Raw genomic sequence first — 26,111 nt, forward strand, 5'->3', positions numbered from 1 at the left:
TTTTTTTTTTTTTGAATTTAAAGAAGTTAACATATAGTGTAATAATGGTTTCAGGAGTAGAATTTAGTGATTCATCACTTACATATAACACCCAGTGCTCATCCCAGCAAGTGCCCTCCTCAATGCCCATCACCCATGTAGCTCATCTCCCCAGCCAGCACCCCTCCAGCAACCCTCAGTTTGTTCTCTGTATTTAAAGTTCTCATCTGGTTTTCTTCCCTCTCTGTTTTTATCTTATTTTTCCTTCCCTTCCCCTAGGTTCATCTGTTTTGTTTCTTATTCCACATATGAGTGAAATCATATGATATTTGTCTTTCTCTGACTGACTTATTTCACTTAGCATAATACACTCTAGCTCCATCCGTGTTGCAAATGGCAAGCTTTCATTCTTTTTGATTGCCGAGTAATATTCCCTTGTATATATACCACATCTTCTTTATCCATTCATCAGTCGATGGACATTTGGGCTCTTTCCATACTTTGGCTATTGTTGATAGTGCTGCTATAAACATTAGGGTGCATGTGCCCCTTTGAATCAGCATTTTTGTATCCTTTGAGTAAATACCTTGTAGTGCAATTGCTGGGTCATAGGGTAGTACTATTTTTAATTTTTTGAGGAATCTCCATAGTGTTCTCCAGAGTGGCTGCCCCACTTTGCATTCCCACCAATAGTGCAAAAGAGTTCCCCTTTCTCCGCATCTTCGCCAACATCTGTTGTTTCCTGAGTTGTTAATTTTGCCATTCTGACAGGTGTGAGGTAATATCTCATTGTGGTTTTGATTTGTATTTCCCTGGTGATGTATGATGTTGAGCATCTTTTCATGTGTCTATTAGCCATCTGGATGTCTTCTTTGGAAAAATGTCTATCCATGTCTGTTCAATTTCTTCACTGGATTATTTGGTTTTTGGGTGTTGATTTTAATATGTTCTTTACAGGTTTTCGATACTAACCCTTTATCTGATGTCATTTGCAAATATCTTCTCCCATTCCGTCTGTTGCCTTTTAGTTTTGCTGATTGTTTCCTTCACTGTGCAGAAGCTTTTTATTTTGATGAGGTCCCAGTAGTTCATTTTTGCTTTTGTCTCCCTTGCCTTTAGACATGTCTAGTAAGAAGTTTCTGCAGCTGAGGTCAACGAGGTTGTGGCCTGTTGTTTCCTCTAGGATTCTGATGGTTTCCTGTCTTACATTTAGGTCTTTCATCCATTTTGACTTTATTTTTTGCATATGGTGTAAGAAAGTACATGTCAATGTCCAGTTTCCCAACACCATTTGCTGAAGAGACTGTCTTTTTCCCATTGGATATTCTTTCCTGCTTTGTTGAAGTGTGATGGCTGCAGAGTATTCCTTGGTAATTCTAGATTTTATTTCACTAACTCTATTGTTACATAGCAGTAGTAAATTTTAAAACATTGTTTATTTAAGCATATTTATGTAACTGTATATAACTGGATCATAATAGGGAGGCTAAAGGAAATAAAACAAGATATTGTGAAAGAGATGCTTGTATTGGGTTGAGACTGAAGTCTTGATCTGTCACTGCTTTTGCTTGGCTTGGAGCCAGGTGTCAGATCCAGTCTTCTGCCAATCCTTGTATTCTGCCAAACATATAGAAAAACTTAGCAGAAGAGGTAGACTTTAGACATTTCTGGAAATCTTACTTATTTCAGCAATTCAGCAGATAAACATGTAGGTGCTTAAGATGAGCTTCATCAGATTCCTTCCTCAGAAGACTCTAGTTTCTAGGAAGGCCAGGAGGCATGTAAATAGATAGGTTATTTCAATAGTGTAACAATAGCCATGGCAGAGGCATGCTCAGGATGTTGTGGCAGCAGGTGTGGAGACACTCAGTCCACTTAGAAGTGAGGATATTTGTGTGTTGGAAGAGGTGATTGAAAGCTGCTTGGAAGGAGTTGCTAATATAAGTGGGAGTTACCTAGGTGGAGGAAGAGGGAAGGGCATTCTAGGCCAGGGAGCAAGGTGGTAAGAAACAGCACAATGAGTTTGAGGAATCACAAGTGGTTTAATATTGTCGGGATATAAAATTGGAGGCAAGAAATAAGATGGACAGAGACCTATTCATGGAAGGCCTTGTACATCGTGCTGAAGAGCTGGAAATTCCTCCTTAAGTCTAAAGACATACATGCCTTTTATGTATGAGTGAAACACTCTCTAAATATTTATCACTCTTTGGGACTCTGGAAAACATAATTCCTTTATATGCTGCAAGAGTAGAATTAAGTCAACTATTAGGTTGATTATTTGTCACTATTGAGCTCAAGATCCTTGGTTCAGTGTCCAATTTCACATGGTTCTTGAGATACCCAGCACCTTAATGAGCTGTTTCACAAATGAATGCCAGAGCTCATTGCATGGGAGCACCAAGTGACAGGATAGGTGGGTTCAAATGCATCAGCACCAGCACCAGCAGAAGAACAACTAAGAAGTTGGCTTGCAGCATCTTCGGGTACCTAAGACAGCATGTCACTGTCATCGCCATTATTTTATAAAATGCCAATCCACATACAATATATTGCTAGTGTTTGGGTTAAAAAAAGAGAATTGGAAGGAGTGGGAAAATGGTAATTTGATCTGATGACTAGTAGTTGACTTATTTTACTTTGACTTCTGAGTCTTTTTACTTCTAACAATCCATGTGTTTTTGTTTGTTTTTGATTTTTTTGTTTGCTTGTTTTTAAATACTAGCCAAAACCATTAGTTACCTTGAATAAGGTTGGTGAACACTGGAAAGAAACACATTTGGAAGAGAGAAGCTCAAAGCAGAATACCTCATTCCTTTACTAAAGAGATCAATCCATTTTAAGCACAAAATAGGGTCTAGAAATAAACGGTGGTTGTGGGGAAGGTGCATTTCTTTTGTAGGAAGGAAGGCAGTGTTTCCAGTTGATCTCACTACGACTCATTTATTTATATAGTTTTACTTATTTTTCTCCACACATACAAGTTTCTCCTGAATCATCCATAATGGAATTCCAGGAAGATGGGTTAAATATGTTGCCATAGTTTACAATTGTCATCTGTAATGTTTTATTTAGCCAAGTTTTTTTTTTTTTTTTCCACTACTCCCTGTACAACACGGAACACCATATGCCATTGTCCCTGTCAGGAAGCAAAGGTTTCCTTGGTCTGTGCCTGTGCCTATGTTTATGCCACAGAGGAGCTCTGGTCCAGTGCCATCTTTTATTGATAGGGCCAGCAAAGAAGAAATCTAATGAAATTATCAAAGCTTTGAATTAATTATGAACTTGAATAGGAGAGCTAAGCTCTCTGGAGCCAGGGATCTCATTACCCATGCAGTCTCATTGCATCCTCTTCTGGAGCAGAAGGCATTTTCAGCTACAGCTCTTAGCCTGGCTTTGGACTTTATTCAAACTTGCTAAACTGACATCCTTTTCTTACTACGACGTGGCTGCTAATGTCCATGATGATTAATTTAATTCTGCTCTTGATCTACAGGAGATGTCAATAGGTTTTCTCTACCTTTCCTTTTGCCTTTTATTATTTTTTCTTTCTCTCTCCTTTTTTCCCCATCAGATTGGATGTTATACAAGTTTTTATCCTTTTTGGGTAATGTGAGAAGCTTTCAGGATTCAGGTGTAGCTTCATGGAATATAGTGATTGATTTAAAGTTAAGAACTGTATCACATCTACTATGTAATCCCTGGATGTTTAGGTAAGCGCAAAGTCAAATGTTTCTTCTTTGAATTTTGAACACCAAGTGGAAGTTTTTCTTGCTTGTTTCTCCTTTAGCATTAATGGTACATCGTCTTAGCAGCATTGTTCACATTCTAATGTGTGTTGTATGGGAACAACAGATCTCACTTGGTGGGTGTAGCTCATAAGACATATGCTCCCTGATGCAGAGTAGTTAATGTTTCTTTACAATTCTGGTTTTTCTTTGCCCGGTAACATGAAAAAGAATTTTTTAACAAATATATCAACCTCTGTTTTAGGTCAACTAACGAAACCAATAACAAGATTTCAGTTTACTATTGGTGATGATTCTTTGGTAGTGTCATATAGGTTCAAAACATCTCCTGGCAAGTCTTTTCTGCTTGCTTTTGAGACCCATTATTTATGAGTTCCTAAGCTGCAGCTCATCTATCTTAGTAAAGTACAGGCCACTGGCAATTTTTGTAAGCAGTGACTAACTTTGCTTTGTAGAGTCAATGTTTTAGGGTTTTGAATAGTGGGGGATGGGAGAATGATAATCTTTGCTTTTCTTTTTCCTATTTACTTTCAGTGAGTTTTTCCCCCTATTTATTTTCTTTATAGGCAGCTGCAATATTTAATTCAGCCTTTGGAAGTTTTTTGGTAAGTAAATATGGTTTAACTTGTCTATAATAACTTTTGTTGTGATGTTGTTTATATGAAAGATTTCGTGAAAATTGGGACTTTTTTTACTGTTGGATTAAATATAAAAGTTTTTGAATCTTGTTATGTGCCGTTAACCATACCCTGAAGAAATTAGTTAATAAGTAAAGGAAATGTTCTCTTACATTATAATTTGGAGGCTTGGGTTTAATATTCCATTTAATGGATTCAAGAATCAATTAAAACACTGTGTATCTCCTTATAGAAGTTATGTCAATATATTGATCATTTAATGAGGTCTTTTAGATTATTATTATTTTGTATCATGGGACTAAGGATTTTGAAAAGGAAACATGACCCAGCTGGTCAGAAAGGGAATGCTAATTTACTTGTTGACATGTCATTTATTTTGTTCATTTCACTGTCAAAGAAGCTACTGTCATGGATACTTCTGAGAAATCTGTGTGAAAAAAATTTGAAATGAGGAAATAATTAATGAGTAATTTGGAGGAAAATGCAATATTTTTTTGACATGTGAACTGTAAATGGTATAAAGGTTAGAAAATAGTTCAGTGTTCATAAGTGGAGCTAATAGAATTCTAAGGATGATTCTGTTTTAGCGTTTTCAATCTTTTTTAAATAATGATATAACAAAGACTTGGTTTGTTTTATGAAAGAATGAGAAAGAAACTGAGTTTTCTGTTAATTATTTTTATTTATACCCTCCCTAAAACTTTGCCAAATTCATGAAAATAAATTAGAATATTGTGTTTTTAGGTCCATAGTTCATGAACAGATATGAAGTACAGTGATTTGCAAATAATTGAGAATAAAATCAGCAGGGTATAAAATAGTTCACGAGTCTAGGCAAAATATCAGTTACTTCTGTTTAAAATGCTCTTTATGTCACTACTGTATGCATCTGAATGTAGCTGGAGCTTTTAAACGTGTTGTTACATGATGTTAATTCTATGTAGTGCTACACAGCTTTGAAGGTCCCGATGTTCTAGAGCTTTAAATGATGTAGCTTCTGCAAAATTTATGCTTAGAGTAGACCTTATTTTTAAAGAAGTAGTAGTGTTATTTCTGATGTCGTATTATTGGGTTTTAGAAGAGAGTTAATAGTGTCTATTTAATGGAAATGAGCTCTTGAGCTACTTGTTCCAGACTCAGTAGTATTTTGTTAAATCGTTTTTTCATCTAAGTATTATTTTTCATTATTTGTCACAATTGACAAAATAATATCTGTAAAATATGATCTTGCTGGAAGCCAGATTTTTTATATAGTTTGGAATCATATACATCCACTACCAAAGCATGACTTCTAAGATGAATCTCTTACTCTTTAAACGTCTACAGTAATTGAGAAAATAAATTTGAGGCAATTGTCTAAGTAACTAAAATACTTAAATACACCATCCCTTAGTTGGAGGACAAGCTCACTAAGTATAGTTTGAGTTTTGCACTGATTGTATGAACAGTGAACATATCAGAATATGTGTTCTCCCAGGCCTGATTATTTGATAAGGTCCAGGAAAGTAATACCTGTTCTAGGGACTCTTTAGGATCTTTATTCTACTCTTGCACTTCTAAGAAGTTGTGCATTCTCACTCATTAGTCTTCTGCTCTTTTTCCTCTTTTTTCATTTTAATTCAACTAATCAAAAGTACTTAGTGATCTCCTACTACACAGAGATGGTTTTCTAACAGCTGTGGAGGGTGCAAGATACATGATGTGGGTCCCACTGTGTTGTGGATATGACTCACGGAAAAAGAAATACAATGTAAAAGTTAACAGGTCAAACTAAAGATGTTACTAGATGATGTAGGACTGTGAAATGGCACAGGCCATAGGCACTCTGAATTTGAAAGTCAGACAGAAGCCATTTTGCTGAGTTGGTCCTTGAAGTATGGTAGGATTTAGCTAGTAGAGAAGAAAGGAGGAGAACGGAGAACTGGCATGAGTGATGGCAGAGAGGCAGAAGTGCCTTTTTCCATGTTTCCTTCCCCCTCTGTTACCCGCTTTTTAAAAAATGTTTATTTTTTATTTTTGAGAGACAGAGATAGAGAGCTAGCAGGGGAGGGGCAGAGAGAAAGGGAGACACAATCCCAAGCAGGCTCCACGCTGTCAATGCAGAGCCTGATGCAGGGCTCCAGCTCACGAATCATGAGATCATGACCTGAGCCAAAACCAAGGGTCATTTGCTTAACCGACTGAGCCACCCAGGAGCCCCTGTTACCCCCTTTCTTTCTCAAAGTTAAAAGTTACCAGAAAGGGTTTGAGAATGCAAATTATGACTGGAGATATTTTGTTCCAGTGTTACAAGAAATAATAATTCTATTTCTCCCCCCCCGTAGTTGCAATTATGGATTATGAACTATGGATTATGAACAAATTGGATTATGAACTATGTATGAGTCTGGACTAAATCCATTAGAATTAGTTTCAGATTATTTAACAGAAAAAATAATAATTGTGGCATACAGGATAGAGGTTTATATTTCTACTATGTAAAATCTGGAAGGAGGCTGTCCAAGTGTTGTATGGTGGCTTCATTGTGGATGGATATACCTATCTTTCTCCTCCATCCTCCACAGCCTGCACTTTCCTTCCTCAAGCTTACCTCATGGTCCAAGACAGCTGCTGGAGCTCCAGCCAAAAAAGATACCTGGTTAGTAAAGTCTTTATCCTGGGAAAGCACAGAGCTCTCCTAAAATCTAAGTTTGCTTTGTTTAATTTGCATTCCTAGAATTCCAGCATCATACTTGCAGTCATATCTTATTGCAGAACTTATTCAAGCAATCCTACTTAGCCACTGGAGAGGTTTGGACATGTGGCAGGTTGCTAAGAGCTAAAAATTGGATTTCTGTTACTAAGAAAGAAGAGAATAAGTATCAAAAGGGAGCTAGCACTTTCTTCATGTGAGCAGTGTACAGCAATTGCCAAGAGGTCAGAAAAGATTAATCTCAGTTGAATGATATGAGAAGGCTTCAGGGAGAAGTTGGTGTTTGAGTTGGGCTTGGGAAAAGGACTTATCTTAGAGGAAGGAAATTCTGAATTGTAACCTTCATGTTTTAGTTTGTTATTCTTTTTTTTTTTTCATTTTTCACTTAATTTACTTAAAAATTTTATCGAGTTTTTTTTTTTTTTTAATTCTTGTATAGTTAACATACTTACATATTATTTTCGGGCCTACACTATGGTGTTGTATTATTTTCAGGCTTACGATATAGTGATTCAACAATTCTGTACATCACCCGGTGCTCATTACAAGTACTCTCCTTAATCCCCATCACCTATTTAACCTATCTCCCCACCCACCACACCTCTGGTAACCATCAGTTTGTTCTTTATAATTAAGAATCTGTTTCTTGGTTTATCTCTCTTTTTTTTTCCCTTTGCTCGTTTGTTTTGTTTCTTCAATTCCAAATATGAATGAAATAATATGGTATTTGTCTTTCTGTGACCGACTTATTTCGCTTAGCATAATAATCTCTAGCTCCATCCATGTTGTTGCAGATGGTGGGATTTCATGCTTTTTAATGGCTGAATAATATTCCGTTGTAGATCGATCGATCGATCGATCTATCACCTCTTCTTTATCCATTCATCTGTCAATGGATACTTGGGCTGCTTCCATAATTTGGCTATTATAAATGATGCTGCTATAAACATAGGGGTGTGTGTATCTCTTTGAATTAATGTTTTTTTATTCTTTGGGTAAAGAATAGTGTGTGATCCAGTAGTGTGATTACTGGATTGTACAGTAGTTCTATTTTTAACCTTGTGAGGAAAGTCCATACTGTTCTTTACAGTGGCTGCACTAGGTTGCATTCCCACCAACAGTTTACAAACTTTCCTGTTTCTCCACATCCTCACCAACACTTGTTTCTTATTTTGTAATTCGTAAAGGATAGTACTTGTTACAGTGTTTTTGGAATTCTCTTTATAAATGAAAAATATTCACTTACTCTTAAAATTTAGGATGAGGGGTAGTACTATGGTTTCTGGAATCAGAATGGCTTAAATCTTCATTTGACTGAATTACTAGCCTAATCACATAACCTTCCTTATATATAAAATGGAGTAGATAGTACCTAAACTATACAGTTGTGGTGAGCATTAAATGGGATAATCTATATAAAATATTTGTATGATCTAAGTTTTTTCCAAGCTCGTCCATGAATTTTTTTTTTTTTGGCATGGCCATCCATGGACATCCATAAAATGAAGAATTGGTTATCTCTAATGATTGTTCTCTGATTATTCTCTAGTTATAAGTGACCATTTCTTTTGTAGTTACGTAAATAGAATCTAAAAAGGGCATTTACTTCAGATTCCATTAAAACTTTGAATGAAAGCCTTTTTTTAGATGAATTTTTGAAGAAAGAACTCTGAGGGCATTTTTGTTGATTTTTAGACATCTGGGTATACCACATAAAATACTGTACATATTTATAGCTAGTTTAATAATGTCCCAGGTCTAATTAAAACACAGTGTTTTTAAGAACTAATTGTTACAGAAAACTGTGTTTTGTTTTTTTCTAATGTAGCTAGGCTGGTAATAACCAATGATAGATGAATTCAATTTACATAAATTTCAGACTAAGAGCATATTTTAAAATCATGCCACAGAGGATTGCTTTAAGTTAAGAAGTTAATGTCATTATCTCCTCCTCTCATTTAAATTGTTCTGTTTACAATAATTGTGGGGTATAATAACTGTTTTAAGGTTTCTCAGTTGATGAGATTTTAATAAAATTTGATAGCCACCTCTCTGAATAACTAAATTGTTGTAAAAAGAATATATATATATATATACATATATATATATTTTTTTCTGTATGACATCAGGCATTTCAAGTTCAACCCTCTCATGTGCTGCTTCCTCATCAAAAGAAAGATTAAAAAATAGATATTGGCAACTTTTAAAACAATTGCAATTGAAAAATCCTCTCTTTAGTTTAAAAAGATTTCACTGTGTTGAAAAAAATCTGATCACATGATTTGTTAGAGTTTTGGCATTTTTGGTTTGGGGGCTAAATTGAATGGTTCCATGACTTCAAGAATTATAGGTTAAAGTTTGACAGGAAAAGGTAGAGCTTTTGCCTTTCAGACTCCTCAGCCTATTTTATTATTTTTGGTAACTCTTGAGGGAGTTTGGTAATTCCTGAGGAAACCTTGGTGAGTGACAAAGCTGATCATGCCAAATTGAGTTTCTAATAACTGTGTTATATGACATCATAGCAATTCATAAATGTAAGGATTCTGAAACATTAGCAAAGAGTTATAAGCAAAATTAAATCATCTTTGTGAATGTATAACACCAAGTCTAAAAAATATCTGTAAGAGTTATTATTTACTTTCTAAATCTCTTCATTTAAAGTATAAAGAAATGCGTTGATTTTATGTAATTCTTTTAAAATAATTCTTTTAAAGTAATTCTGCTCGTTACGGGAATGAGCAGAAGCTATTCTAAAACAAATAGGGGTTAAAAGCAACTCCTTGCCTTAAGCTGAACAAACTAGCCAGAATATATTTTCCTTCCCTTACTCTATTGTTGTTCTGCCTTCCCTCTCAGCTTTGGCTGGTCTGCTATTACTACCCAGGTTTGTAGTAAGATTTGAATAGTTAAATGATACTCTTAAAGTTGCTTAAAGAAAGGAAATTCCAAACACAAATGACATGTTTTAACAACTCAGGATATGTGTTTACCACCTGTTTTATTCTTCCTTTCTTACACAAAAATGTAGTAAGCCACACTTAGCATGGTCAGAGAGGAAGCACATTTACTTTGTTATTCATTGATTACTTTTTAAAAATCAGAGCAAGAATCTCAAATATTAATGAAGAGGGTTAAGGGTTGTAACCAGAGAAGACTCAATTGTTACATTAGTTTTCCTTTCGCCTAAATCTAGAATGTCAATTTTCAGTTTTGTTTAGTTTTGTTTATGTTTGTGGAATACTCATTTTGTGTAACACTGGAAACTATGCTGATTTTTTTTTTCTTTGTTTGCTTAAAATCCTGACCAACCCAAATTACTCAGTTGTGATTTTGGTTTTCCCCCAAAAGTTCATGACTTTTTTATAAAACAGGTTTTTATTTTCATTGAGCTTACATTCCAGAGCAGACAATTAAACACTTTTCAGTACCACCTTATAGAATGTTATTTCAAGTTCGTTCCTTACTGCTAAGGACTTGATAAAACTAGAATTTAAAATAACCTATTTTGGGTTTTAAAATACCTTATGAACTCTGTTCAGACAATGGGAAGCTGGTTTCTCCCTTGATAAAATGGAGCCCATCGTTATGCTATATATTTCATTGAATCACCTTTTTGGGCAAATGAATGTTATAAAAGCTGAATTGCTGAGAACAGACTACTTATTCTTTAAAAAGATGCAGTCGGGTTATTTATTAGTATGGGACAAAATAGGAAGGATAGGATATAAAATTAATTAACACACATATACTCAGAGTCCATTATTCAAGGCACTCTCCTAGACACCAAAGCAAATATGTGAAGAAAATAACAATAAAAGATTTTAAAAAGAGGGAAGACAAGAACTGCCTTCAAAGCAATGTCTTCCAAATTTCAGGCACTTTTTATGACCTTTGCCGTGTCAACGTGTTATTTGTATTAAGTTAAAACCCACTTAAAAATTTTTTTTTGAGTTCTTTCTACATCTAAAGTGGGGCTCGAACCCACAACTCCAAGATTGAGAGTTGCACACCCCACTGACAGAGCCAGACTGGGGCATCTAAAACTCACTTTTAAAATTTAACTGTTTTAAAAAGTAAAACTTGGGGCACCTGGATGGCTCAGTTGGTTAAGCGTTCCACTTGGGCTTGGATCATGATCTTAGGGGTTTGTGGTTCGAGGGCTCGGGCTTTGGCTGATGGCTCAGAGCCTGGAGCCTGCTTTGGATTCTGTGTCTCCCTCTCTCTCTGTCCCTCCCCCGCTCACGCTCTGTCTCTATCTCTCAAAAATAAATATTTTAAAAAAAGTGAAACTTGACATCAACACATAAAACAATTTTGTCATGAATAGGTTACTGAAATTAAATCAAATGGAAAAAAAAACTATTGTTAATTGGTAGCTAAACTACTGCCTTTATAAGTCTCTGAGCTCATAGCCTGTCCTCTTTTTGATAAAAAAGTAAAATTAGTACTGGTCCCAAACCCAAAACAGCCTCTTCCTGCAATCTAAAAGATTGAAAAGAGTTTTTGAAAAGAGAGAAGGTCTCATCACTACTTCTTTGCTCATGTGTCCTTTATGTCATCTTGCTTTGACTTCCACTTTGCTCAGCACTGTTCTCTCTAAAGTCATCTCTTAGTCATTTCATCAGAGGTGAATTAGAACCATCTGGGGAGGTCAAAAGAAGAAAGGTCCTAACCAGGGAGTCTAGCAACCTGAACATGTTATTGTTTCTTTGTCAGAGTTCTTTCCCATGTAACATTTGTCCAGAAGAGTGGTATGCATGTGAGCCAAACATGTTTGCAGGGGTAAATAAGTTATGATGCTGGAGCAAGGAGAACCCTGCTGTAGCTACATTTGGGTTTGTTTCTAAAGCAGACTAGTGTTTGAAGTGCTGTGATTAAAAATGGTCTTTGTTACTTAATAAAAATGTATAGAAACCTTACTCTGTTTAAGCTATGTCTGTGTCATCTGACAGGACTTGTGTGGCAAGTAAATGCATTAGTCACAGTGACCATTTTTCTTGCAAATTTGTGACATAGATTTAATTATAGGAATGACCAGCAACTTACAAATCTAATTTTGGCGGAGGCTGAGGCAACTTTTTTTTTTTATTTTAATAATGATGGATTTTTTTTTTTAAAGCAATGATTTCATTACTATTTAAAGAAATCTACTGGTGTAGAACCAGCCAATTGACTGAAGTTATTTTATTATCCTTTAACAAATGCCATGTAGTTTCATTTCTATTTTTATTAATTTTTAAAATACCATCCTGGAAAATAATTGCTGTTATACCCAGTTAGATAAAAATAAATAAATGTAAATGGGGGGAGGGCAGGATATGGTCTCCTAAGAAACATGATCCTAGTGGTTAGGTTGGTTAAAATGACTACATTTCCTTAATGTGAATCCAGCCAACTACAGAACTGCTGAGTTTATGACCATTAGTAGGAGATACCCATAATTAGTAATGATAATGTGGTAGATAGTTCTCATTCCTCCACACCGGAAGCTTACTTGATTACTCTATTTATTAAGCTAATATTTGGGGGATCTGGGGATAATAATGTGGTGAGCCAAACGAGGTTTCTTCTATCTTTGTCTGTATTATAGATTCTCAAGGTGAGAATGTCAAATCCCATGGCAGGCAGGGGAGAGGGAAAATTAATAATTTTCCATTATTAATATACCTCATTGATTCAAGACCCCACTGCCATTCCAAAATAAATTGGGACATATGGAAAGAAGCAGGAGGGCATCTGAGGTTGCATGTACTATATCAACTTTTGGATTCTACCAACCAAAAAGAATGTTTCGTTTGATTACTGATCTTTATGATGAAAGCAATGCTAGACACCTAAATTCCATTGAGGATTCAGGTTTTTGAGTAAACATTTAGTACTTCTCAAAAATAATCGTCTGTGTTATTGGAAATGGCAGATTGTAGTTTGAAATAAAAAAAAAAAAGAGACATCAGCTTTTTTAGCTCTAATTCACTTCATGTCACTGTTTGACCTTATATCAGTTTTATTTAATGAAACATTTGTGGACTTCCTACTGTGTGCTAGGCTCTGGGTGAGGTTCTAGAACTCAAAAGGAGAGTAAAACTTGCTGGATTTAAATGGCATTTCTCACAGTGTAGTTCCCCAAACCGATTCTTAGTTGCCAACTGATGATTTGGACCCACAAAGTTTGGTGACCACTTCTCATAACTACAGAACGTCAGGTAAGGTAGTAGACGATCATCTCCAGTTATCACAAAACAAACAAACAAAACCATTCCATTCTGATTACAGCTGTAAGGAAAACTGGATTTTAAGTTTGTGTGTCTGCCAGCTTGGTTGTTTTTAAAAGCAGTTTTGTCAGAGACCAGATTCAATTTGTAACTACATCAAAAACTGACTTACAAAAGTATCTTACTATATGTATAACTTATTCTGTTACATATAACATCGTATTACATCATTGTGTTAAGAATTAACTTCATAAAAGCTACTACAGTGGTTATTATATGTTTATTATAGAACTTTTGAAAAATAGAGATAGAATCACCTAGATATAACTACTCTGAGCATTTTGGTGTATGTCCTATGTATTTTGTACATATAGTTAATAAAATTGGAATTGCATTATATAGATGATTTTATTTTCTACCTTTCCTCTTTAACAACATCTATACACATTTCTTCATATTCTTATTTCTACCTTGTTTACTTGATTTTGCTTTATATAATGAATAATAATAACATTTTTTTGGACAGGGTATGATATTTATTTAGTTGTTTCTCCATTGACAGTCATATGGGTTGTCTATATTCTTCTACTATTATTTAAAAAAAAAAGCTTCCACAATATTTTTGTGCATAAATATTTGTGATTCTCCCTTTTAATTATCCATCTTAGGAGGAGTCCCTAAGAGAACAAAAACTGAGTAAAATGCTACAAACTTTTAAAGGATTCTTGATGTTGCTAAGTTGCCATCCAGAATATTAAAAAAAAATTATCATCCGAATATGTAGATGTTCAGAAATACCCATTTTTCTTTATCATCACCAGCTCTAATTATTACTTTTTAAAAGTTTTAGCAAACCCTTATTTTACTTTAAGTATAACTTTTTGAGAAGTTGATGTTTTATTATCTGTTGATTGGCCATTTGAGATCCTTCTGTTGTCAATTATTCATATACTTTACTTATGTTTCTTTTGGGATGCCTATTTTGGTTTCAAAACAGTCTTTTTATATTGAGGATATGAATACTCTATTTCACATATTGCAAATATTTTTGCTTGTTTGTCTTGAACCTTTTTTTAAAAAAATATTTATTTTGAGAGAGAGAGAGAGAGAGAGAGAGAGAGAGAGAGAGACAGAGAGAGAAATCCAAGCAGGCTCTGTGCTGTCAGGGCAGAGCCCGACACAGGGCTTGAGCTCACAAACTGAGATCATGACCTGAGCCAAAATCGAATTGGATGCTTAACCGACTGAGCCACTCAGGAGCCACTGTGTTGAACCTTTTAATTTATTTGTGTGGAGGGGTGAGAGGAGATGATTTTTAATTGACAGAAGTTTAAAATTTAAGTCAGATTTATTAAGATGTAATTTTTATACAGAAAAATCGACCCATTTTAGATGTACAGTTATGAGTTTTGACAAAATGTAACAGTCATGTAACTACCGCCTCACTCAAGATCAAGAATATTGCCATCCCTCCCAAAAGTTCTTCTTGCCTCTTTGTAGTCAGTCGTCCCCTTCCCCATCTTCAGCCTTTGGCAATCACTGGATTTCTTTCTTGGCCCTATCCTTTGCCTTTTCCAGAAGGCCCTATGAATGGAATCACACCACGTGTAGGCTTTTGATTCTGGCTTCTTTCACTTCGTATTTGTTTTTGTGATTCACCTTTGCTGTTGTATGTATCTATCGGTAGCTCACTCCTTTTTATTGCTGAATAGTATTGCACTATCAGTTTAGCAGTTGATGAACTTCATATAGTTTCCTGTGTTTGGCAATTATGAATAAAGCTGCTATAAGTATTTGTGTATAGGTTTTTGTGTAGATGTATATTTTCATTTCTTCTGGGGGAATACCTAGGTGTAGGATTGCTGAGTTACATGGTAAGTGTATGTTGAACATGCAGAGAACCACCACACCATCATCCAGAGTGGTTGTACCATTCCTACCAGGAATGTCTGAGGAATTTAGCGCTGCACATCCTAGCAGCCCAGGGTATTAGCAGTATTTTTTATTTTAGCCATTCTAACAGGTGTATAGTAATTTGTTATCATAGCTTTCATTTGTATTTTCCTGATAGCTAATGATGTTGGACATCTTTTTATGTACTTATTTGCCATCTGTATATCTGTTCAAATCTCTTGCCCATTTTTTATGGAGTTGTTTTCTTATAATTAGATTGTGAATTTGTAAATATATTCTGGACAGCAGTCATTTAGGGATATGTATTTGCAAGTGTTTTCTCCCAGTCTGTGGCTTGTCTTTCACTTTCTTAATAGTATCTTTCAAAAAGCAGGAGTTTTAAATTTTGATAAAACTCAGTTTATCTATTTTTTTTTCTTTTATGGTTCATGGTTTCTGTGTCCTTTCTAAGAAACCCTTATTCAAACCAAAGTCATGAAGATTTTTCCCCGATGTTTTCTTCTAGATGTTTTAGAGGTTTTGTTTTTGCATTGAGGTCTTTGCTCCCGTTTGAGTTAATGTGTGTATATGGTCCCACGTATAAATTGGGATTCATTACTTTACATATGTTTGTAGAAGTTTAAAGTTTTCATGTCTGTCAAATGTATTCACCTTTCCCTTAATGGATTTTTTTTCATAGCCTTTATACTTATTAAGCCCTTTTCTAATCACAATGTCAGGTAAAATTTCCCATGTATTTTCTTCCAGTTTTATAGACACAGTGTATATCTGATATATGTTAAAAAGCAAAGCCTGTTGTATGAGAGTTCAGTAAATATGAGTAAGTTTGAAAGCATTTCACCTGATTATGGTGTCATTAGCTAAAGAAGTCAATTTGTGTTGTTACTGTCCTTACTGGTTTTCTTTTTTTTCCTTGTAAGCCCAGCTTTGTAGTGTTACTTTCATATCTACATAGTGACATGTATGCTTGTCCCTGAAAATAATTAGATCAGTATTCATGACTGTTAAAAGTTATTTCTCCATCTTAGGATATTACACATGACATTAATACAGTTACTTAAGATTATTTGTTTGAAGTGTAAATGGGTATGTACATAGAAGAGTGAAAATTATAGAAACCTCTTATTGCGAGAGAGCCAAAGTATAAGAGACCCTTAAAAACTGAGAACAAACTGAGGGTTGATGGGGGGTGGGAGGGAGGGGAGGGTGGGTGATGGGTATTGAGGAGGGCACCTTTTGGGATGAGCACTGGGTGTTGTATGGAAACCAATTTGACAATAAATTTCATATATTGAAAAAAAAAAGAAACCTCTTATTGCTCTTTATAAATTAATCTGCAGATAGTCACACAAATTGACAGTAAAATGTTTCTATTTGGAAGATTGCAGGTGAAATAGAGTTTTGAATAATAGGGGACTTTCCAAAAATAAGTTTGTAATTTAAAAAACCTGATCCATTTGACTTTAACTTTTATCATCGAACGGGCTCTACCGATCAGGGGAGGACAATCTCAGGATGTGAACACAGTGTCTTGGAAATTAAAGTCAAAGCCTCACAGATCTCTATGAGATGAGCATTGATTCGGATTTTACACGTCCACTGACCGTTATACTATGAGTCTACAGTTAATACGTTTTCTTTCTCTTTTGACAGAACTACACTTAACTTACTTCTTCTGGGTAGCTTTTTCTGTGATGTTTCTAATAAGTAATGTAATTAAATTAAAAATTTCCACCATGTCTATAGTGCTGTTTGGTGTAGTGGCCAATATTTGTGGTTTAGTTTTCTTATCTTTCAGGCAATTGTCTTTTAAGTAGTTATTTTCTAAAATGTTCCTATTTTCATTTGAAAGCCTATGTTGTTACTCTTTTTATCCATTCATTTGGGAGAGATGATGTTTATTAACATTATTGTGCTTCTGGTAATTTCCAAAAGCCAAGATGATACATTCTACCTTTTTTCTCACCACCACCTGTACGTTGTTGTGAGGTTAGCTGTCCTCACCTAACTACTTTCATATGTCAGCCCCATGCTCCAGTGCCTTCAGTGGCTCTTACTTGCTCACCGCCTTACTGGCCCTTCGGTGCTGATTCCTCCTGGTGCAGCCCATCCCCTCTCTCTCTGGCACCTTTCTTTCCTTCCCCTGTTCGCTATTGATTCACTCTTCTCCTCCCTCTCCTCTTGCCTCTTTGCTTACACTATTTCATCCTTTCTATATCATATCCATCTCTTCTTGAAAGACCATCTGCCCCTTGAAGACTGCCTCCAGCATTTTTTTTTTAATGGTTGTTTAGCTCTTAGGAAGGCTTTCCATCAAGATTATAATTGGTTAGCATAATTACTTTAAAATTCTATTCTCTCCCACCTCTGGCAGTTCTTATCCTGTTCTTTTAATTTTTTTCCTAAAATATGTATCTTGTAATGTATTACATATTTACTTATGTTTACTGTCTGTCTCCCTTTTTGGAAATGAAAGCAGGAAATGAAAGCACATGGTAAGCACTCAAAAATTATTTGTTACACGCATAAATAGAAATCATTCAATGAATGTTATTTTAACCTCTCTTCTTCTATCTTAGATTGTAAAATGTCTTGTATATGATACACAGTTAAATGTATGTTAGTGGTTACAATTAAATGTTGAATTCGTTTGACAGAAATCCTGGTATCATTTTCATTATCTAACAAATTTTGCTTACTTATGTTAAAATGATTTTAAATTGGAAGCTTTTAGTTTCAATAAAACATATGATACAGCCAAAATTTATATTGCTTTCTATTCACTGTGTTGATTTAGAATGGGAGTGAAAACTCATTATTACATCTAAATTTGATATTGGGTAATTTGTAAGACTCTCTTCTTATGATAACTCTCTGTGAGTAGATAATGGCAGATTATCCCTATATAATTTGTTACCAATCCATATCTTGTTATCACTGAAATAATTGATTTTAAATGTCAGAAAGTTTTCCATGAAAGATTGCTACAAGTGTGATTACTACATATATAAAGAGCTGCAGGTTTATAAATAAGAGGATGTAATAAGTGATTGCCATTATATGGCATTGTAGAGAATTGTTGCGCTCTTGGTATTAAGGAAAAGTATTTTATCATTACAGTTTATATTTTAACAACTTGTAAAATATATAATTAAATTGACAAGTGAGAGCTGAATTACTAGACAATACTGAAAAATTGTACAGTATCCTAGAGGAGAGGTAAAAATTTAAGTCTGAAAAACAGGAAAACCAATCAATGGTGTATAAAAAAAATGAATAAAATCCATATCTGAGAGTCATTAAAAGTACTTAGAAAATAGAAACTACCAAAAGAGAAAAAGAAAGAAAATAAGAAAGCCAAGGTGATAATGAGGAAGCAAATAACTTGAACTTGCAACACGATATGATAGCATATGAAAGCTAATGCAGTTCTTTCTTTAGAAGCATCGTGTTACAGCCCTCTGCATTTGAGTTTGGTAGGTTCAGAATTCAGAATATTGCTTTGACTTTGGTCTTATCTTGTCAGGGGTTAAAATTTGTTAAATGAGATATAGAAAATAGAGATGTGACTTGGGTTGGAGGAGGTTTGGAGAGTGATGTACCTCTATATAATGGAGAAAGAAGAGACAGAATTTTAAGATACTCCAGGAAGGGATGTATAGTTAATCAGACTCGATTTTTTACTGGGAAAGTTGGTCCCATTTTCTTATGATAACCTAAAAAGTACATTCATACCATCTGTATTTGTTATAGCAGCCTCATAAGTCATTTGGAGTTCCTGATAGATAACTGCTGAGATATACAGATTTGGAGAAGAACAGCTTTTGGTCTTTTCAGTAATTAAAATCAGGAAGAAGAAAGGTTGTTTCTTGTTTACAAAAAAAAAAAAAAAAAGTAGATTGGCGTGTTACCTCTTTTCTTCGTTTACTTCTACTTCTTTAAACTGAAGAAGAAAAAATGAGTACAGATCATAAAAAACATTAGAGAAATATAAAGCCTTCCTGTCTTTTGCCCTTTAGTTGACAGGCATTTTCTCTCAAAATGGTTGAATCCTGATTCTGTATCATTAAATAAATGTCTGTATAGAATTTTGGATTCATATCTCATGTAGTTTCAAGCCAAACAGTTGTTGAAGTCAGAAGGTTAAATTTCCAGCTCTAAAAAAAAATGAGTAAAAACTCTCACAAGTGGTTTTAAAAAAAGGTTTAAGTGTGTAACAGTAGAAAATCTCTACATTAGGAAGAATACTTCCTCTTGTAACAGAATGCTATTGTTCTTTTTCATGTGAATTTTCAAGATACATTTGAAAAGTAACATTGAGGTATCCCCAGGGAGCAATCTCAACAAACAACCCTTAATCTTGAAGCAAATCTTCCATCATGTCTGGCTTTTTTTTTTTTTTTTTTTTTCAAATTCTACCAACCTGGTGCCATAATCATCACTGCAGATTTTCGCATGGCAAAATTATCATAAACTAATGAAACTCTCCAATAGCCTTGTGCATCTCTGTTAGTTTTTCTAGACATTGTTGACCTTCATTCTTTTTTTTTTTTAATTTTTTTTTTTTAACGTTTATTTATGAGACAGAGAGAGACAGAGCATGAACGGGGGAGGGTCAGAGAGAGGGAGACACAGAATCTGAAACAGGCTCCAGGCTCTGAGCTGTCAGCACAGAGCCCGACGCGGGGCTCGAACTCACGGACCGCGAGATCATGACCTGAGCCGAGGTCGGCCGCTTAACCGACTGAGCCACCCAGGCGCCCCGACCTTCATTCATTTCTATTTGGGAACTGTAAGTAGTGAATCATCTAAAATATATATTTTGGCACATTTTTTTAAGAATACAAACAAATTAGAAGGGGAAGTTTTTCTCCTTAAAGAAGGAGAAGTTGGGTGCTACCCAATTCTTAAGGAAGTTTTCCATTCTCTGCTGGAAATTCCAAGATCTGAGATTTTTTTTTCTTGGCTTAAATCTTTTCTTGGCATGATGTCTCTCCTAAGCAAAATCGTATCCAGTAATATTACCGGTATTTTTTCCCCCCTTTGTCTTTTTGAATCATCCATTGTTTAAGATACTGGGCTTCTGATTACCAGGAAGGCATATACTTTGTAAATTTTCTATGGTCCTGTTTCAGAAACTGATTCTGTGTCTCCATCTCACAGGGATGGATTCAACGTTGATCATATTCACAGATAATGATATATAAAGCAATCAAGAGTGGAAAAAATAATTATGAGAAACTTTTAGACAGCTGAGTTGATGCCTTCTGTCCTCATGATTAAATCCACACGAAAAGATATTTTGATAAGAATTTTATTTTGTAAGAATGCAATTAGAGGAAAGAGAGGTAGAGACGTAGTTCCCAAGTTTGATTCTGTCAGGCGGTTGTAAGTTAATGTGTCTGGCTCCACAACAAGGGTATGGTGCCCTTGGAAGCAGACAGATTTACCATTTGGACCAGAGATCTTTCGTAGATGGTGTTTAGATATGTGTTCTTAATGGTTTCTTTTAGGTATTTTCTCACTGGTTCCATTGCTGACTGGTTTGCCCTTTTATTGATCCGCCATACCTTAGAGTGAAGTCTTGCTGATGTTGAAGCCATTCTAATGTTTTAAAGTGATCTTACATGTCTTTGTTTTAAAGGCATTTCCTTTATTGCCAAGTTCAGAGTTAAGGGAGATACATTAATATTTCCATTTTGTATTGTCTATATAGCTGAACTGACTGACATGGTAGCCACAAGCCACATGTGGCTATTTAAATTTTAAATTAATTTAAAAAAATAAAATAAAATAAAATTTAATAATTAAAATTAAATAAACATTCAGTTCTTCAGCCACACTACTCACATTTCACATATTCAGTAACCACATGTGACTGCTAATTGCTGTATTAGTGCAGAATTTGAACATTTTTTATCATTGGAGAACGTTCTGTTAAACAGCACTGGAGAGATGTTTAATTGGCAAGTATTTTGAAATTATCTATTTTAATATAATTCAGTGCCTAATATTTTTGTATGTGTTCATTGTTTTATATTTATTTCAAGTAATAGCCCAACTTACTATTCTAGTCATCATCAGTGAGTTTGAAGTAGATCATATACATATATTCAGCTGGACAGGGATTTTATTGTTAAAGATACTAGTTATTTAAGTATCTAGCACTTATGCGTTTTACAAACTTTAGGACAAAGTTCTCATGAATTTCATTTGCAGTTCCTGTCTAGTTACTAAGAGGACTATTTACTTTGGTGTATTATAAAAACTCTGGCGCACAGTGGAAACACTTTTTAATGGTTATATTATAATTTTCATAATTTTGACTCCTCATAATAGTAGATTTCTTGCTTTTTCCAACACCACGTTGTTTTAATAAATTAACATCACTCCTTCAGAAGTACTGACAGTGCCAGGAAAGTAAATGCAGCCTTATGTGTCTAAGAGCTGTCCTTCAGAAAATAGTATACTGTTATACTAGAAGTGCCCGGAAGTCTGTTTGTTTTCAGAGTCTGAATATGATTTTATTATTAACTTGTGTGCCTTCCTCTGCATTTAACAACTGTTCTCATGGGGCAGTTACAATTTTTTAATCTGCTTTAACCCCTTTCACATTTGAAAGATTATTTTCAATAAGACAGGTCTTTCTTATATGGTAGTTTAACTAGGTCGGTGATTTTCTAACATTTGAATTTCACTCATCAGTAAATTTCAAAAGAAATTTTGGGGAGCGCCTAATGTCTTTAGTTTCTTATTTTGCCAAATAAGAACTACCATTTATTCTCATCATCATTTTATGAAAGAATAGATGTTCAAATATGAAACCCAGAAGGGTGGATTTTATCGTATTCATTTATCATTGAATAAATTTAACCTGATGATAGTTATACTACATTCTTCTTATTTTGCCTCATTTATTTCTTTGGAGTTTTGACTAGTCCCAAGCCCAAACAGTTCATTGTGGAAATTATCAATCTTTGTTGATTTTCTTCTTCATTGATCTTTTTACCACTTCTGTTTGGTGTTTTGAATTATAATTTTGATTTAGATTCTGTGCTGTTAGTTAGGCAAAGACTGTCACTATTCAAGGAAATCCTATAATATAATTAGAACAGTTAGAACATTTAATACATGATAGAAATGTATCAAAAAGTTATTTAACGGTTTTAACCATGCCATCTGTTAGCCAAATATTCATTTGTCTAATTCATATTCTGAGATAAGTTTGTCCAAGCTATACTCTGTAGGGGCTCAGAAGAAATAGATATCTCTTCCAGAATTGGAGGAAGGTGAAAACAAAAGAATAAAGACAAAGTAATTTAACTAGACCTGAGAATTCAGTTTCAAAGAAAAGTCCCTTTGGGGAATATTTGGGTAATATAGTTCACTTGTCAAGAACTTAGCATTTTAGAAAAAAAAATATTTAGCTTGGAAAAGTATGTTTTTAAGGTAACATCGAATATATATATATTTATTATTCTGCATATTATAGTATATATAATATCTATATATTATATAGCATGTTTTATATATGTCTATATATAATATCTATATCTATTATATAGGGCATATTGTATATCTATATATAATGTCTCTATCTATTATATATTAAATATTTGTATAGAATATATAGATATATAATATCTACTTATGGAATTCTTATGTGTTCAGTGGACTCATGAAAGAACTTATTGGAGTGTTTTTATACACACTCAAATATATATTTATTCATCCATATTCCTATATATAATTGTTCTTACATTAGGAAAGGTCACTTTTCACTGAGTATTTTTTTTTTTAGATTTAAGAAATTTTATATATTTTTTAATGCTTATTCATTTTGAGAGCAAGAGAACACACATGAACATGAGCATGAGTGAGGAAGGTGAAGAGAGAGAGAAGGAAAGAGAGAGAATCCCAAGTAGGTACCACTCTCAGTGTGGAGCCTGACACTGGACTCAATCTCATGACTGAGATCATGACCCGAGCTGAAATTAAGAGTTCTCACTGAGTATTTTAAAGATGGTTCAGTGTAGCTGCTGGGAGGAGTACACAGATCCGCAGGCTCAGCCCCCCTCACAGAGCTCTCACTGCAGAGTTTTCTTGTCAATGGGGTATACCTTCCACAAGGCATAGGATGAGAGGAAGCTTTGCAGAATAAATAGAATTGAGGAACATACGGAGGTTTATTCCAGACTGGACTAAGGGAGATCTTACTATTACTGATTCTCTATTCAAAAATCTATCTCATAGGCTTAGTTTATGATGAGTTAGAATGTTAGTGTCCTGTGGACAGAGTCTGCTATAATCCAAAATGGGCAAGTAATACATAGAAGGAGGCCCTGTCTAATATTTGTCACAGCTGGATTTCTGCGAGGAAGGTACATTTGACATGGAAAGCCTGCCAATTAATTTACTAGATTCTTTTTTGTTACACTTTTACACATGATTAAATTATAGTACTGTTATTTTTAGATAAATGTAAAAGATAGGGGTGTGTGTGTATGCATGTGTGGTCTCTCTATATAGAATATTAATCTTTGCTACTGTTGAAAAATAATTTTTCTTTTAAAAAAGTTAAATAAGTAAAGACTCCATTTACTTTCATCAATATTATTGACATCTTAGCAAAACCCTATTAAATTTGGCCAATGTATGGTCTCAATTATGTTCTATAAAATACAAGATTTAAAGAAAAAGACTGATGTTTAAATTAAAGAAATTAAATTAAAGAAAAAGAATATGCTATAATACATGTGACACAGAAAATATGTGCTAGAGGCACCTGGGTGGCTCAGCCAGTTAAGCGTCTGACCTTGGCTCAGGTCATGATCTCACAGCTCGTGGGTTTGAGCCCCACGTCAGGCTCTGTGCTGACCGCTCAGAGCCTGGAGCCTACTTCGGATTCTGTGTCTCCCTCTCTCTCTGCCCCTCCTCTGCTCATGCTCTCTCTCTCTCAAAACTAAATAAACATTTTTTAAAAAGGGAAAAAAAAGAAAAAAAAAGAAAATAGGTGCTAATGACTTTATATTATCAGTAAGTTTTCTTGTCAGTAGCAGACTATCAGTAAAGTTTTTGAGGAGCCAGAAATTATACCTCGGATTTGCAACTGCAAAGAAGGGTTGGCCCCTTTAACCCTCATGTTGTTCGAGGGCCTACTGTATTATACGTGACTGGGAGACGGTTATACTATGTAACAAAAATTTTCCTTTTTGTTCCTTTCTTCTTTTTTGTATAATTATACCTTTTTAGCTTAGAGATTTTTTGTATCTCTATTTAGAAGATAAATTAGGTCGTGGTTATTGTTAGTTTGACTTAGTATTCTAAACTCTTTTCAATACCAAAAGCTATTTATTAAAGACATGCTGTGTGCATATCATTGAATTCAGTTAACCTACATTAAATGGGTGATGAAGATTATAATACACAATTAAAAAAAAAATTTTTTTTTCAACGTTTATTTATTTTTGGGACAGAGAGAGACAGAGCATGAACGGGGGAGGGGCAGAGAGAGAGGGAGACACAGAATCAGAAACAGGCTCCAGGCTCTGAGCCATCAGCCCAGAGCCCGACGCGGGGCTCGAACTCCTGGACCGCGAGATCGTGACCTGGCTGAAGTCAGACGCTTAACCGACTGTGCCACCCAGGCGCCCCCACAATTTTTTTTTTTAAGAGACTTAGTGTAATTGAGGGAATGAGATATGCTTAAGTTAAACACTTGGAGAAAAACAAGAAAAAAATAGTGGTTAAAAGTATGTTATCATCAATTAAGAAAGGGAGAGCAAGACAACATAAAATTATCAAGAAAGGATCCCTGGAGCATGTTAAATGTAAGATCTTAAAAATCAAGAGCAACCCAAGTGGAGAAAATCAACCTGAGAGTGGATACAGTCCAACAAAGGCAGGGACCATACCTGTTATACACATTGTTACCTCTCTTTCTATGTCTATCTATATAATGGCAAACATGCTGCCTGGTACTCAGTAGCCAATATATAATGAGTAAATGAATGAATGGGCAGTCGCAGGCAAGAGACAGTGAAAGGAGGGATGCTTACCAGAGTAAGCCAGTTCTTGTTGACTGGTGGAAATTATGTGAGACTGTATTATGAAGTGCCTTGAATGGAAGGCTAAACTTGAACTTGATACCATGTGAGACATTACTGAGGAGTTTTCAAGGAGTATATCATGCCAGGAGTGGTGTCTTAAGAGAAATGTCCTGATAGCAATGTGTTTGCTGGTGAGATTGTGCATGAAAGATTGGTAAGTAGGCTATTCTAACTCTAGACAAACAATGATGAACACCCTGACTACTGCCTTTCAATTTTTTTTTTTTTAACAAAGAACCACAAGCACAAAAGAAAAAGGAAAAGCTTTTTTTAGTCATTTATTCAGTTACTTAGAAAAGTAATATTAACCTTATGCCTGCTGTATGTGAGGCCCTATACACAAGGAGTTTCACTCCCAAGCTTTGAACCAGAGATACCTACCTCCCAATGCTGTTAAAGAGATTAAATAAGATCGAGTCTCTGAGATGCTTAGCAGAGTGTGTGCTACATTAACAAGAATTCATAAGTGGCTCCTCCTAATACTATTTGGTTTATTTTAGAAACGATGTCACCAAGACCCTCTTCATCCCTATGGCCAAAACCCTCTGTATAATCCCATATGTAGGCTTTTTATCTACCCCCTAGATACAGTATTTTCCTAAACATCTGTTTCTTCAAGAACAACAACATTTTTTCTGTTAGAGGCTTTGAAACTTTTAGAAATCAAATCAAATATTGTTAGTGAACCTTGTGTACTCATCTCTTAGCTTCAATAGTTGTTAACTCACTCCAGGCTTATTTCCTCTACACCTCTGTCTTCTTTGGTATTACTTTGATGCAAACCCCAGCCATGTCTTCATTTTAACAGCAATCTAATA

At 34.8% G+C, this 26,111-nt stretch overlaps 1 protein-coding gene across 8 annotated transcripts in view; it reads left to right on the forward strand.

Moving 5' to 3' along the window:
* The window catches only part of SLC10A7 (solute carrier family 10 member 7), a 254,880-nt gene that overhangs the window by 73,434 nt on the left and 155,335 nt on the right, over nt 1–26,111 (forward strand). For 5 of the 8 annotated variants that reach the window (XM_047855992.1, XM_047855994.1, XM_047855997.1 and 2 more), the window contains exon 5: nt 4,295–4,333. The exons of the other annotated variants lie outside the window; for them this stretch is intronic. In XM_047855992.1, coding sequence (XP_047711948.1) covers nt 4,295–4,333 — 39 coding nt within the window. The remainder of the gene's footprint in view (nt 1–4,294; nt 4,334–26,111) is intronic. 8 annotated transcript variants of the gene reach the window in all.

This window comes from Prionailurus viverrinus, chromosome B1 (genome assembly GCF_022837055.1).
Source record: "Prionailurus viverrinus isolate Anna chromosome B1, UM_Priviv_1.0, whole genome shotgun sequence".
In the NCBI taxonomy this organism is placed as follows: domain Eukaryota; kingdom Metazoa; phylum Chordata; class Mammalia; order Carnivora; family Felidae; genus Prionailurus; species Prionailurus viverrinus.